The 15774-nt window shown below is 46.2% G+C and overlaps 2 protein-coding genes across 5 annotated transcripts; one reads left to right on the top strand and one right to left on the bottom strand.

The window, feature by feature from the left end:
* Positions 1 to 1028: 1028 nt before the first annotated feature.
* On the bottom strand, positions 1029 to 6166 carry LOC135241270 (ribonucleoside-diphosphate reductase subunit M2-like). The gene is made up of 10 exons (XM_064311508.1): positions 5607 to 6166; positions 5413 to 5496; positions 5234 to 5266; positions 4631 to 4771; positions 4058 to 4174; positions 3604 to 3737; positions 3176 to 3270; positions 2842 to 2975; positions 2042 to 2260; positions 1029 to 1752 (listed from the first exon to the last, which is right to left on the bottom strand). The coding sequence occupies exons 1-10, from the start codon at positions 5682 to 5684 to the stop codon at positions 1600 to 1602; spliced, it is 1188 nt and encodes a 395-aa protein (XP_064167578.1). The 5' UTR covers positions 5685 to 6166; the 3' UTR covers positions 1029 to 1599.
* A 1663-nt stretch (positions 6167 to 7829) lies between these two features.
* Positions 7830 to 15404, top strand: LOC135241247 (uncharacterized). Of its 4 annotated transcripts, none has more exons than XM_064311480.1 (6): positions 7830 to 8049; positions 8843 to 8900; positions 9325 to 9696; positions 10220 to 10507; positions 11602 to 11892; positions 13740 to 15404. In XM_064311480.1, exons 2-6 carry the CDS (start codon positions 8849 to 8851, stop codon positions 13925 to 13927), a joined length of 1191 nt encoding a protein of 396 aa, XP_064167550.1. In that variant the 5' UTR covers positions 7830 to 8049; positions 8843 to 8848; the 3' UTR covers positions 13928 to 15404. The 4 variants fall into 4 exon arrangements, with proteins under 4 accessions (XP_064167550.1, XP_064167566.1, XP_064167541.1 ...); XM_064311496.1 differs by lacking the exon at positions 7830 to 8049 and adding an exon at positions 8300 to 8506; XM_064311471.1 differs by lacking the exon at positions 7830 to 8049 and adding an exon at positions 8513 to 8650.
* Positions 15405 to 15774: the final 370 nt, after the last annotated feature.

Raw genomic sequence — 15774 nt, 5'->3', positions numbered from 1 at the left:
ATAATTAGTTGATTAATTGAATCAGTCTACATTACGTTACAGGCATTTCCCACACCCTCAGCTGTCCTATTTTCATTGTTGATGTAAGTACCTTGACCAAGGGTACAACAGCAGTGAGCAGTGTCCCACCTGGGAGTTAGGTTGCAAGTCCAGCTCCCTAACTGTTATAGCACACACCGGCAGTGTGGGGAAAGCCTCACACCTGCAGACGCCTGTGCCTGACCTCAGACACCCTGGGATTGAAGCTACCATGCAGACCGACACCAGAACCGCACGGCATGACGAGTTCAGGAGCGGCCGCAGTGCGACGGCGGGGGCGAGGAGACCTTTGACCTTGAGGGGGTGGGGAGGGGGGTGTCCTCAGGGGATCATGGAGTTTTTTGGCGTGAATCTGGGGCAGGTCATTGCAGTTGTGCCCTTGAGGCGAGTTTCAAACTTCTGAGCAAAACTAAGTTTAGTGTGAGTTACAGAGAGCCTGGAGAGGGAGGAGACTCTGACTCTGGGGGCGTGGCCACTGCCGGATAATAAGACTCTGGGGGCGTGGCCACTGACGGGGAGTCTGGACTAAATCAGGACCAGTACCAGTAGTACTTCTGATTTTTGCTATTCCCTTCAAATCGGGGACTGATTTAGACTCTGGACACCAGGTGAGTGAGATCTTTGGCCAGTTGGAGACATTCATCATTAACCATCAACCATCAGGTAGGAAAGAACTCTGGCAGAGTATTCCTGTGCTAGGAGGTTCTCACCCTGACCAATACTCACAATTGTGTTTCACTTAAACCTAAACCCACTTCTCAAAACCACATCCTTACCCACCGGAAACCACCCCCAATCAAATCCTCACTGCCCTTCAACCAATCATGCCCACCTTCCACCCAAAACCACCTCCTCCACCCAAACCCATAACCACTGAAATCCACACCCTCCTCCACCCAACCCATAACTACTCAAAACCACATTCTCCTCCACCCAACCCATAACTACTCAAAACCACACTCCTCCACTAGATCACTAAAAGCAACCTTTTTCACTCAGTGTTATTTATTATAAATATTTTCTATACAAAATATTAAAACTACATTTACAAGATATGTACATTTAAAAAGACTGAATTCCAATGCATTTGGCATCAACTTTCTTACACTAAATGCTTAATGAAATATTTAAAAAACCCCCAGAATAAACAGCATCAAAGGATTTGATTGCTCCTGCAAGAGATCAGACGAACTATAAGCAGAGATACTTTTGGCAGAGGATAGACCGGGAGTTGAAGTCAGGAAGACAGGTTGAACACTGACCGCTTGTGGCCTACATCTCCCATCAAGCCCTTTGTGAACATTAGTAGTGCTTATCTGAGCAAGCTGAGCACTGGTGGAAAGGTATATAGCAAATATTAAGATTTCTTTACAAATCCAGTCCATACAACCTAAATATTTACAAACATATCCTCTTAAAATACTAGGGGGCTATACAACCTGCAAAAAGCTATTTTCATTTATCTACATAGTAAAAAAAAAACATAGTTCTTAAGAGAAATGGCATTTAAAAAGCATGGGAGGTTAGAGGGCAGTTAACTGGGTCCTCTGGCGCAGGTTTTTAGAAGTCAGCTTCCAGAGTGAAGGTGTTGTCCACAGCCTTGGACATGACCCCCATCTTCTGGTACTCCCCCACACGCTTCTCAAAGAAGTTGGTCTTCCCCTCCAGGGAGATGTTCTCCATGAAGTCGAAGGGGTTCTCCACATTGTACATCTGCACCACACACACACACACACATACACACAAACAAACATCAAATCAAATATTTTGAATACACATAACACACTTCAATGATAAGCAAAAAGGAGCAGTTCACCTACACAGGTGAGAGCGGGGGGAGGGGCCTGGTTCACCTGCACAGGTGAGAGTTGGGGGCAGGGGTCTGGTTCACCTGCACAGGTGAGAGCAAGGGGAGAGGGGCCTGGCTCACCTGCACAGGTGTGAGGGGGGGAGGGGCCTGGCTCACCTGCACAGGTGAGGGGGGGGGAGGGGCCTGGCTCACCTTGCTGAAGCCCAGCTCGAGCAGCAGGCGGTCGGCCACAAACTGGATGTAGCTCTTCATGAGCGCGCAGTTCATCCCGATCAGGCTGACGGGCAGCGCCCCGGTCAGGAACTCCTGCTCGATGGCCACGGCGTCCATGATCACCTCCTTCACCCGCGTCTCCGACGGGCGCTGCCGCAGGTGGCTGAACATGAGGCAGGCAAAGTCACAGTGCAGGCCCTGGGGGAAGCAGACACAGGGAAAATTAGTCCAAGGTTACTGCAGAACTGTGTGTGTGTGTGTGAGAGAGAGTGAGAGTATGTGTGTGAGTATGTGAGAGAGTGTGTGTGTGTGTGTGTCGTGCTAGAGTGTGTGTGTGAGTATGTGTGTGAGTGCGTGTATTTGTGAGAGCATGTGTGTGAGAGTATGTGAGTGTGTGTGAGAGAGAGTGTGTGAGAGTATGTGAGAGAGTGTGTGAGAGTATGTGTGTGTGTGTGTGTGTGAGAGTGTGAGAGTGTCTGTGTGAGTGTTTGTGTGTCGTGGGAGGTGTGAGTATGTGTGTGGTGGAGGTGTTGGTGTGTGTGTGAGTGTGTTTGTGAGTGTGCGTGCGTGTGCGTGTGAGTGTATGTGAGTGTGTGTGAGAGTGTGTGTTTGTTTGTGTGAGTGTGCGTGTGAGTGTGTTGGTTTGTGTGTGAGTGTTTGTTTGTGAGTGTGTGCGTGTGTGTGCGTGTGTGAGTGTGAGAGTGTGTGTGTGAGTGAGTGTGTGTGTGTGTGTGTGCGCGCATGTGTGAGTGTGTGTGTGTGTGTGTGTGTGTGAGTACCTCGTCTCGGCTGATGAGCTCGTTGGAGAAGGTCAGGCCCGGCATGAGGCCTCGTTTCTTCAGCCAGAAGATGGCGGCAAACGAACCGGAGAAAAAGATCCCTTCCACAGCCGCGAACGCCACCACACGCTCGCCTGAGAGAGAGAGAGAGAGAGAGAAATCAGTCACACAGAACACAACCACAAACTCACCTCAGAGAACGGTCACAGAATGATGCACTCGGGAGTATGCATTTACACACTACAACCACAAAAGAACCACAGCACACGCCTAGCAACAAATCGACCAATAACCTGCAACATCCCATAAAAAACAAGACGAAAGTCAGGCCCACCGAAAGAGGCATCGCTGTCACCGATCCAGCGCATGGCCCAATCAGCTTTCTTCCTCACACAGGGCAGCGTCTCGATGGCGTTGAACAGGAACTCCCTGAGGACACACGGACGGACGGACACACGGACGCGTTCGGTCAGAAACCCTTTCGCAAACTCAGCAGATTTAAATCCCAGCGCTGATTTTTACGCATGTTTACGCACAAGCGTGTTCCTCAGGCAGAAATCACAAACAGCACAACAGTGCGGGCCAGGGTGAGGGTTAATGCTAGCCCACACTGTCCTGTAAAGGAGAAACCAGGGACAAAAAGACTCTTCATAAAATAAATGCACTTAAAAATGAGCAAGCTCTGCATGTGTCTTAATCACTAGTGACTAAATTTCACAAACACGCACGCACGCACACAGACGGACAGATGGACAGACGGACCTCTCAGCAGAGTCCTTGATGTAGGTGTCGATCAGCAGGCTGTACATCTCAGAGTGTATGTTCTCCATGGCGATCTGGAAACCGTAGAAACAGCGGGCTTCCGTCACCTGCACCTCCTTGCTGAAGCGCTCCACCTGTACACAGGTGAGAGAGGAGTCAGAAGGAGCCAATCCAATGTGCCGCCATTCGGCACACAGCAAATATGTAACCATTACACCCATCACAGTACTGCAAAGGACGGGAAAGATGCAACTGATAAAATCTGAAAACGTAAACATCATTTTAATTAAATTTTTGTTGTGGAGCCCACAGGCACTCCTGGGGGGTTGGGGGTACTCCAGTTTAAGAGATCCCCAGCTTACACAGATCTAGCCAATGTGTGGACAAATTACACCCATTTTGTGCAGGCTGGTGCCGCCTGCCCCCTCTGGTCAGTCATGGCAACTGCACCCACCAGGTTCTCGTTGACGATGCCGTCGCTGGCGGCGAAGAAGGCCAGCACGTGGGAGATGAAGAAGCGCTCCTCCTGCTTCAGACCCTCCCAATGCTGCATGTCCTTGGACAGGTCAACCTGCAGGGGACAAGCAAAGTCAGCCACCACCGGAGCAGAGTATCTCCACAGGGACCCTACAGTCAGCTCCCCTGTTTCTTTTGCCTACTGAAGTCCCTACTCTTTGAGTGGCGGATTGAGAAATCATTTTTGAGCAGATCACCTATTAGTTTGGTCTTTCCAGAACACACGTCTGTGGCTTCTTAAAAATGTGACCATCATTTGGCCAGGTTCACTGCTAGAACCACCCAGCCCATTCACACAAGCAGGTGCTATCCACACAACTTAGAGGGCAATTCACAAGAAAATATTAATAACATTGGCATACAGAGCTTATCATTAAATCACATACTTACAACCCAAATTAAATTTATAAAACGTGGTCAATGTTCATTCGTACAAGTAAAATAAGCGCATGACTGAATATTTAATTATCAGTTGTGAAACACGACCGGAAATGGAGGGAACTGACGGTACCTCTTCCGCGGTCCAGAAGGAAGCTTCCGCCTTCTTGTACATTTGCCATATGTCGTGATATTGGATGGGGAAGATGACAAACCGTCTGGGGTTGTCACGAAGTAAGGGTTCGTCCTTTATGTCGACAAGACGTTTCAGTTTCTAAAGCAGCACAATAGCACAAAGCTTATCAAACAGGGACTTACAGATGCTCGATGCATAACTTGTGGGCACTTAAATATTCTGTGCATGTCGGCAAATTAACGCAACCTGCCATATCGTAAATTATTCATTATAATCGTTAGCCAGCAGCTCCCAGCTTTCAGGTGATATGCTTCTATTTCCGTTCGATATTCATTGGTATTAATCTAGCAACGTGGACTATTTGTTAAATAAATAAGATGTACCTCAATTAAAAACTACATTTCAAAGAGTGCTAAAGACTGATGCCTACGTGGCTGGCTGGCTAGTTAATGCTAGCTACCTAGCCAAGTGTCTATCCCGCCAAATCTGGAAAAGGAACTCAATGACGAGATGGCAATCTACCAAATTGAATAACTTAAATGCAATTTTAAAAGTTAAACGTGTTTGTCATGAAGTTACCAGGCTTGTTGTTCGTCTTACCTCTGTGCGACTGGATGATAGACTCTTCTGGTTCTGTAACAATACAGACAAGCGCGTAAGTTCAAAGACAGCATACTGCTGGCATTTAATTTAGGCGAATAGTTAACTTACTAACGTTAGATTTCTAGCCACTCGTTCTGCAATGGAGACTGACTGATATTTAGCATTAACCGCCTTACCTTAGTGTTAGTGTTGCTCGCATCCGCCAAAATCTTGCGAGCCGTTTGAGAGGCCAGTATCCGCGTTTTGCTGAACGTAGGTGGCTGAGGAGAATCGGACTGTGTTAACAGCAGCTGAAAAGAAATCTAAGACCTACGGATTCTATGGCAGATCAATTTGCAACTTGTTGGCAATATCGGTCATTTCAACTTACGGTGTTTTCGTCGTTGATACGTTGGTTTTCTTTTTTTGGTGAGAGTGGTGTCCGGTTTGCAGGGTTTGAAGACAGCATCTTTGTTTTCTCACTCGTAGTTTAAAATAATAATGATGGATAATGCAGTGACTCGGCCCCTTGGTAGCTTGATAGCTGTATAAAGATAAAGTGCAGATAAAAAGTAAGAAACTTAAAATAAGAAGTAATATTGGTACCGCTAAATAGACACTAGCTACTAACTACTGGGACTGTATTGAATGAATGACTGTTCTGGCGCATTTTGCCGGCAATTATAGTTTTTGTATTTTTCGCGCTGTTCTACTCCAGCCAATCGGTTCCAACGGCATTTTCATCTAACATGCAGTACGTCACATATCTTAAGGTGGTCCCTCTCCACGTCCTATTTGAGTTTTCATAGGGGTATCTTTGTTAATTTGGCTTCACGAAATTCAATAATTTTGAGTGTATTCAATAAGCTGCTCTTAGATGAGGAACATATAGGATGTTCACAGAAAGGTTTTTTGCGCAAAGACAGAGGCGAGCAACAACTTTTTTACTTTGTAAAATAATACTGCACGCCCTTAAAATTCTCAGCGCCATGCACAACAGATGGAGGTATTTAAATTCAATTCCGCGAACTCGAAAACAGGCGGGTAAATTATAGGCTGTGTCCGAAATGGCTCCATGAACTGTGGTATGCCGATTCAATTTGCAGGAAAAAGGATTTAAATGTTTCTTTCTGTTGGTGAACACAGCTGTCGGTCCGGAAGTCATTGTCGGCCGTGACGTGGTGGAGTCAAACTGGTGGCGGTTATAAGCACACGAATTCTGCTTGAGGAAGCCTTTTTCCTGCTTGTTTCCCACCGTCCACGTTTTTAAAAACATATTTATTAATATTCTGAATAATAAAGAAAAGGTAAAAAAATACAAACTATGAATTGAAAGCGGAGAAGAGACGGAAGTGCACGTTACGTTTCCGTTTCATCCGAAAGCTTTTCTCATTTGTATTCTAGATAGAGGTCATGGTCTGTTATAACCGGGGGTCTACCACAGTAGGTGAAGACTTAACCTCTTCAGTCTCCATCTGGGTTCTGGTCATATTCACAGCCCTACTGCTCTATTTTACTTCAGGTCAACTGTACAGTTTTATGGGGATGATTATTTATGATTTAATAATATGCTTCTGGATTGGAATACATACAAGTTTACTTGTATGTATTGATTTATTGACTAACTGGTCTGGGAATGTTGTTATCCAGTTCCTGCAGTGTTGCTCGCGTACGTAACTCTGGTGAATGCTCCTCATGTTCTCTCTCTGAAAGCTGCTCCAGATAGCCGCTTCTGCTGAGATAATGTGATGGAGGTCCAGGTGTGTGTGCTCATCATGTAAACATGGTTGGCATAGTCAGCCTGCACCCATTCTTTAGTGCTGGTGGTACGTCTCCCTCGCTGGTCTGGGAATGTGGCTCGTGCTTCAGTTTCTCCTTCACTGTCGGTCTTTCTGCCGCGATTCCATTCGGGCATTTGCCAGAGCCAGTTACCTGTCTGCAGGTTTGACTCCAGTCATGTCAGTGACTTGACAGGGTGGTGCAGTGCTGCGGTCTCGTCCGGCGGTGCAGGTTTGACCATCCAGTCGCGTGACGGGTTGCGTTGGGTGCCAGGCGCGGTTGCTCGTGCAGGATGGTATATTGACTTGATTTAAATCTGGAGGCCCAAATCATAAATGTGACACAGTTATCCTTTTACCATCTGAGAAATATTGCAAAGGTCCGACCGTTTCTCTCTCAGGCTGATGCGGAAAAATTAGTGCATGGCTTGATTATTGCAGTGCTCTCCTGTCTGGTCTACAGAAAAAAGTAATTAGTTACAACGTGTACAGAATGCAGCAGCACGCAGATGGAGGCCACCCACCCCCCAGGGCCAGTGTGGCCATGGGCTCTATTCCCAACCATGTACCTTTTTGTTTTTTGTACTGTGATCCCATCTCTCCCTGACTGTAACCCTCTCAACAGATTGTTTTTGTTTTTTTTAATATTTGTATTTTTTATTTTTTATTAAAAAATATAAACACTGAAAATATATTTTAAAATAATAATCTTGAACCTTTCCCCCTGAGTCTCAGGAGAATAAAGCATAGTTGTTGAAATCTTTTTTAAAATACCCTCAAATTGTAGATCGTCCTCTTTTCCTTGCGGGTTACATCCCCGCACATGTCCCAGATTATTAAAGCGCTCGCGTGACGAGTGGGATCAGTGACACTAACTGGCTGATCATACAGAGCCTTCGGAGAATTAAACAAGCAGGTGACACAGTGGCTTCATGCAAGAGTCTGATACGGTGGTTTTTTATGGGAAGATATATTATTTCTTCGGTCAAATACAGTGTCTGACCGCTCCTTCGGTTTTTTTTTTTTTTTTAAATAGCCAAAACAGTCCGCGTACAGGTAAGAATATGCAGCTACGTACTTCGCTGTTGGCTGTTTTGTATGCAATGTAACTTAATGTTTTGTTTTTTTCAACTACACTGTTATTTGTGGAGACGGTTAGAAATGAAGGCTCTGTTGCTATTTCTGCATTAATGTACCCGTACATTAATTAATTTTATAGAATGATTTGCACAAAGCATACACAAACATATTTACAGTGAAAGTGAAACCTGTTCATTAGTGACGCAGTTTTTTTTATCTAGTAGCTAGCTACCATGAGCATACCTAGTTATCATCTTATTCAGCTTACATTTTCCGAGGAAGTATAGGTTACTGAAAAGTTACTATAAATAATTTTAATTTCGCTATCGCCTTTACCATATCAAAGCAAATCTCTTTTTACTGTGATAAAAAAAGAAAAAGTTGTCGTATTCTGAAATTCGACGCACTTCCGGGCTACAGTTCACCTTCCCAGGTGCCTCCATTTCTTAGACTTCATAATACTCACTTAGCAGTATCGACTCATTGTAACCAAGTTTATTCATAAGTACATAAATCTGTGCGTGAAGGTTCCTTTGATGTCATTCGTTTATACTGGGCGGGAGTGTAATATAAAAGGGTAAGGAATTGGTCTTGTAAACTAAGGGTCGCAATTTAGTTTCCTGGGTAGGGCAGTGCCGTTGTACCTTTGAGCAAGGTACTGCTAAATCTAATATGTTGCATTTACAACTTGGAAAGAGACTGTTTTAATTTTTTACAACCAATTTGCTGTCAATTTTAATCCTTGAATTGTTTTTTATATCTTTTACAGTCACCAATGAGCTTAAGGAAGTGTTTGCTGTTTGTCCTCTTGGCAATATTCTTTCGCTGTAAGTGAAAACCTGTTTAAACTGGTATTTTTACTGACACAAGATAATGTTCATAAGTGTGATTAAGCTCAACGATTGCTCATCATAAATGTGCAAATGTTTGGTTGTGACTATTTAAGGATGAAGGGTAAGGTTACTTGGAATGAATGTTTTAATTTTGACCTTAAGGGAGTATGGTGCACTGGGCACATTACTATCCGGTATTTCCAGCGTTACGGATCTGGTGAAGATATGTTGTGGTCGGGGTGCTGGGTGGCATTACAACAGAGTTGCGAAATTAAGGGGCAACCTGTGAGTGAGAAGGTGTGAGAGAAAGGTTGCAGCAAAAGTATGAAATAAGATTTTTTTTTTAGGATGGTGATAACTTGCAGATGGTGAGAACTTTTAAAAACCCGTTTTCATTCTAATAACCATGTGTCCGTAGTGGTAGGAAACCAGGCCGAGCATGGACAGCCCGTGCAGCGGGTGCAGGTGAAGGTGAAGGTGGGGGACACGGCTGTTTTGCCCTGCAATGTCTCGGCGCACATGAACGGTGAAACAGAGGACAACTTGTACATCCGGTGGGTCACTAATGATCTGAGTTCTAATTATGTCTGTGAGTTCACCAAGGGAAAATCCCACCCTCATGATGACTACCGCAACCGAACTGAGATATCCAAGGAGAAGAACTCAAAGCATCTGTACCACCTCATCATTAACAAAACCAGATTATCGGATGAGGGAGAGTACCATTGTAAATTGGGAAAGCCAGGGAAACCTGGTGAAGATGCCGCAAGTGTTCAGCTTATCGTTCAAGGTGAGAATATTTGGAAATCTGTACCCTCATTTAAAAACCAAAAATGCTTTTTTTTATTTTTTATTTCAAAATGTAAAATTACGAGGGGCTATTAAGGCTCTGTTCCAGTGTGTGGATGGGCCCCATGGCCTGGTATCTGTTAAGGCTCTGTTCCTGTCTGTGGATGGGCCCCATGATCTGGTACCTGTTAAGGCTTTGATCCAGAGTGTGTATTGGCCCCACAGTCTGGTATCTCTTAAGGCTCTGTTCCAGTGTATGGATGGGCCCCATGGTCTGGTATCTGTTAAGGCTCTGTTCCAGTGTGTGGATGGGCCCCACGGTCTGGTATCTGTTAAGACTCTGTTCCAGTGTGTGTATGGGCCCCACGGTCTGGTATCTGTTTAGGCTCTGTCTGTATTTATGGGTAGTGCGTCTGGTTGGCCGATAATGTCAATGTCTATGTTGGGTGGTACTTGTACTGTTTAATGTTTCAATGTCAACAGGAGATCCAAATTCTGTGTGGAATTCTATTTTCTGTGTGCAGGCCGTGAAGAAAATGTTTCCGTTGTTTTCGGGGAAACGTTGGCGATACGCCTGCCTGTGACGGGAAACGCGAGAGTCCGGTTCGCGCCGGCGTCAAGCTCCACCGAGGCCGACGTGTGCACTGTGCGGCAGAACACGCTAACACCAGCCAATGCGTACGCATCGCGCGCGGCGCTCGAGAACAACGCGCTACGGCTGGATCGTGTCACGTTCGCAGATGAAGGCAGCTACTCCGTCATCGACGTTGCCACGGGACGCGTCATGAAGACCGCTGTGCTGGCGGTGGAAGGTGAGTTCCTGCCAGGAGGCTGATGAGGACTGACGCGGACTGGCGGACGTCGTTTGCGTTTTAATGTTGATTTTAAGTTCCATGGCTCTGAGTCGCAGGGAAAGTCACTAGCGTTTGTTTCTTCATTAATGTTTCAGCAATGAACTGGACTAAAATGCACTTTGGAAGAAAAGGGAAAATGGTGACAAAATGATTGTGTTTTTTAAATCCCTATTTTAATGTTAACTTTTCTCTCATTTTTGTTTTGGCCTTTCCTTCAAGACTGTTGTTTTGACAGTTTGAAGTGTGAAATCAGCCAAAGACAGTGCAGCAATGCAGTGGGTCCCAACCTCAGTCCTGAAGTACCCCTGTGTATGCTGGTTTTCGTTCCAACCACAAATGCAATTCCAGAATTATTACTAGTTGTTAATTTTTCTTAATTAGGTGCTCTTCATGCTTAGAGGGATTATTTACCCTCTTCAACCACATTATGTCAGGAATAGCTAAGCATTCCATGAAGAATAAAATTCCCATGTCCATACTGTGCTTATTGTGCTACATTGCAAAAAAATTAAATTAAAATGTTAATTATTTTTAACAGATCAAATTAAAGACTGAGGTGAGTCAATAGGCTTCTAGTTGGTCAAAGTGTGGACACCTGGCCACTAAAACTAACCATCTGGAAGATAATGAAGAATTCAAAGACAAAGCAAATTATAACGAGCCAATCCTGCATTGTGTTAATACATTTCAGGGAATTAAACATGTTCAGGGGTATACTGATTAATCTCGGTCTTCCAATTGGTCCAAAAAGTTTGCTACCGCTTCTATGTAATTGTTTGCAATTAAGCACAATATGAATATGGTAACTTTATTGTTTATGGCTAGTTTTGACATGATGTGGCTTAAGTAGGTTAATAATCCCTCTTTAAAAAAAAAAAAAAACATTAAAAGCACCTAATTAAGAAAAATGAACAACTTGTTAAAATTCTGGCATTGCAATTGTGGTTGGAACGAAAACCAGCATACACAGGGGTATCTCAGGACTGAGGTTGGGAACCACTGCAGTAATGTATGGTGTAGTGTCACACACGCGGTGGTGCTGCCCTCTGCAGGTCTGGTGAAGAATCGCGAACTGCACGAAGGCGAGAACCTCTCCATTCCTCTCTGCTGCTTGAGCTCACCCTACATCGAGTTCTGTGGACCGGCAGGGAACTCCACTGCGGACGGAGTGTGCCAGGGGCACGTGGAGAGGCTTACTGTGCAGAACGGATCCCTGACACTGAGCAACTTCACTGCAAAGGATAAGGGGAAGTACATTGTACGGGAGAAAATGGGAGGAGTCGTCCTGACCCTGACCCTCACTCTCAAAACCAAAGCCATACCTGTTGGAACCCAAAGAACAGGTAAGAGGTGTATCCGTATTTAATCAAATCAGATCAAGTCATTGTTTTTACAGAAAACGAGAGGCTTTCCAGAATAGCAGAAAAAGAGCAGAAACCAGGCCTGGACCCCCAGATAGCACAGTACATGTGGTAAAAAAAAAAGCTCCCCAGTGGGGAGAAAAACCTTCAAACGGTTACGAGAAAAAACTCCCTGATGGGAAGAAATCTCAGGAAGAACTCGGCTATAGAGGGGGAGCCCATCCTCCACCGGCCAGCCTGGTGTAAAGCAGCAGTAGTGTGGATGCAGGGCAGGGGTGGACCAGGGCTGCAGTGAGGGACAGGTCAGGGATGGAACAGGGCTGCAGCAAGGCGTGGGCAGGGGTGGAACAGGACTGCAGCGCGGGACAGGGCAGGGGTGGAACAGGGCTGCAGCGAGGGACAGGGCAGGGGTGGAACAGGGCTGCAGCGAGGCGTGGGCAGGGGTGGACCAGGGCTGCAGCGAGGAACTGGGCAGGGGTGGAACAGGACTGCAGCTAGGCGTGGGCAGGGGTGGAACAGGACTGCAGCGCGGGACAGGGCAGGGGTGGAACAGGGCTGCAGCGAGGCGTGGGCAGGGGTGGACCAGGGCTGCAGCGAGGAACTGGGCAGGGGTGGAACAGGACTGCAGCTAGGCGTGGGCAGGGGTGGAACAGGACTGCAGCGCGGGACAGGGCAGGGGTGGAACAGGGCTGCAGCGAGGGACAGGGCAGGGGTGGAACAGGGCTGCAGCGAGGGACAGGGCAGGGGTGGAACAGGGCTGCAGCGAGGGACAGGCCAGGGGTGGAACAGGACTGCAGCGAGGCGTGGGCAGGGGTGGAACAGGGCTGCAGTGAGGGAAAGGGCAGGGGTGGAACAGGGCTGCAGCAAGGAACAGGGCAGGGGTGGAACAGGGCTGCAGCGAGGGACAGGGCAGGGGTGGAACAGGGCTGCAGCGAGAGACAGGGCAGGGGTTGAACAGGGCAGGGGTGGAACAGGACTGCAGCGCGGGACAGGGCAGGGGTGGAACAGGGCTGCAGCGGTCTGTGATCACTGTGCGAGGGACCTGTGGTCTGTTCTAAAGCTCTGAGGAACTGCCGTTGTGTCTGTGAGGGAGTGTGGTCCTGAGTTTATGCGCACCCTGGATGTGCTGTCGGTCTGGATCAGGTGCTGTGCTGCGTCCCATTTCTCCTGTGAAAATCTCTCCATAGTTTCATAACGCCTCTGCCCTGTTGTGGGTGTTCAGGTACTGGGTACTGACCCCCCCCTCCACCCCACCCCACCCCAGGAATAGCTCTTTAGGGTGGGGCTAGTGATGCAGGCTGAATCCACAATGTCCGCTCTCCAGACCAGCGGACTGGGCCCTTGCGTACTTCAGTCTTGCGTACTGTGATGGTTGTCTGAAGTGCTCAGCGTGGCTAAGACAAGTCCGCTAGAGCGCAGGGCCTGGAGGGTATAAAATGCGCTGAGACAGGACTTTAGACCTCACTCGTTACCGTGGATACGACCACTTTTAAATTTAAAATAAAAAAATGAATAAATCAAGGTCTGGATGTAAGTATACATGTATGCAGAAAGAACTGTGCATCACTTAAATGGGAATACTTTTCATTGGTTGTTTTTTTCCCCACCATGCTTTTATTATTACTATTATTGTATATTATTGAATTGCAGTTTTAATTGTGGGGTTGTGGGAAACCACTGGGTCAAGTCCGGTGCAGTTGTTTGGGAAAATGCACTATGTAAAAAAAATCGCACACTGCCTGCAGCTGTTCTGAGTGTATTTAATGACACATAAAACACCATGTGTGTTCCTGCTTTGTTTTATTTCCAATGCTTTCTTTCTGTTCCAGACCGGCGCTTGATTGTTGGGGTAATAGCAGGAATATTACCACTAATACTAGTGGTTATTTCAGTGTATGCTTATAAATGGTGCACCAAAAGAAAGATGGAGCGGGAAACGAGGAGGAGAGCAGAGCAGACTGAAGAGCAGTTCCCCTTAAGTGAGATTAAGTCATTTGCGGACGTGGAGGAGAAGTGAAGACGTCTGTCCTCGTCGTCAGCGGTTATGCTGGTCAGCAGGGATCCGCTGTGGTGATTTCGTTGCTCGTGTCCCAGGACAAGGTGAAAGGTCACCGCCATCTTGTGTGTGTGATGCCGTGGGTGCGACCCAAAACTGAAAAAAATGCATCCTCCTTTCCTCCACCACCTCATCATCTCCTCCCTGCCCCAGAAACCGTTCTGTGTGTCCTTCCCACCTCCAGTGTCCCAGTATTGGAGGAGACGAGCGAAGCGGCCTCAAACTGGGCTCCTCACCTCCTCCGGACAAAAGATTCATCGATGCATCCTATCACAGAAGTCTTTTCACATTTCTGGGCGACATCATCGCGCTCATGCCCACTTAGATGGAAATCCCATCCCTCAGGATCTGACATAACGTTAACTTTTAAAAGCAGAGGCGGTGGAGAACTTGAATTTTCTACTAAAATTTTCACCAAATTTGTGCCTCAATAGGTTATTATGACACAAAATTCCAGTTCATTTCATGGTCTAGACAGTGGAGTATAATGGGTAAGGAGCTGGTTTTGTAACCTGAAGCTTGCAGGTTTGATTCCTGTGTGGGGCACTGCTGTTGTACTCTTGAGGAAGGTACTTAACTACTGGATAAGCTGCCTGTAATGACTCTTATTCTACAAATTCACCAAGACAGGGAAGCTGTTTTTTTAAATCTGCGTCTACGTGAATTTTGTTTAAAAGAACATGACTCTAAATATAAATAAGCTACTGTTATTTCAGTATATGAATATGCATTATAGTGGAGAAGTATTGGGACGCACCCCGTGAATACCTGATACCCTCCCCGCTGCCTGCTCCACTGCAGTGGGATATCACATACTTGTTCTCTGTGAAAGAGCTCCCCCTACTGGCTGACCAATGTAACCTCCAGGTTCCCATAAGCATCCAGGTGTAAACATTACGTTACATAACATAGTGTTATGGGCATTCTCCAGAGGTTTCATATTTGCACAACACTTTTTTTGTTGCATTTTTGCATAGTGTCCATTTGTAAGGCTGGGTATTGAATCAAGCTGCCAGCAGTATCCTGTCTGGGAATCAAACCTGCAACCTTTAGGCTACATGGCCAGTTCCGTCACTGTGATACCCACTAATGTTTCTAACTTTACAAGTACCAAACAGAACATGGCTGTCCTTTCATTTTCACCCTTAAATGGCTGCTTCTGTTAATCGACCAGTTTTTTAAAATCTTGTTCTCCTATGTGCGTACCTCTATATCGGCTCAGCCACAGTGCATGCATGGTGGGGGCAGGGTTAGGGTTAGGTGTGCAGTACGTTGCCATGGCTCCCAGGCTGTCCTCGATGTGCCTGATCCCCGCTCTGAACAAGAGCATCTGCCAAGTGTTTATATTGTAATGTGCCATGAATTCAGGGCAAATACAATGGTGCAATATCATAGTTCTATTTTTACATTATATTTAACATTTATATATTTCATATTATATAGTGTATCATTCCGTTTGGGGCACGTGGTGCAGTGAGTAGCACTGTCGCCTCACAGCAAGAAGGTTGTGGGATCGAATCACTGCCTGGGCTTTTCTGTGTGGAGTTTGCATGTTCTCCCCGTGTCCACGTGGGTTTCCTTCCACTGTCCAAACACATACTTGGAGACGCTAAATTGCCCATAGGTATGAGTGTGTAAGACGGGTATATTAATTGGGTATGAATAGGGTTTGTCTGATTTGATGGACTTCAGCTCACACAGGTAGTAATTGTGTTCTCAGATGTGTTTCATGTTTAATGTTTTACCTTATATATCACTCCATTCTGCTCCAATGTGCTGATAGTGCAACACCCTCATGGTACAGGATA

This window comes from Anguilla rostrata, chromosome 1 (assembly GCF_018555375.3).
Source record: "Anguilla rostrata isolate EN2019 chromosome 1, ASM1855537v3, whole genome shotgun sequence".
Taxonomy (NCBI): Eukaryota; Metazoa; Chordata; class Actinopteri; order Anguilliformes; family Anguillidae; genus Anguilla; species Anguilla rostrata.
The sequence above is the reverse complement of the archived record's forward strand: the minus strand, read 5'-3'. Positions and strand labels throughout refer to the sequence as shown.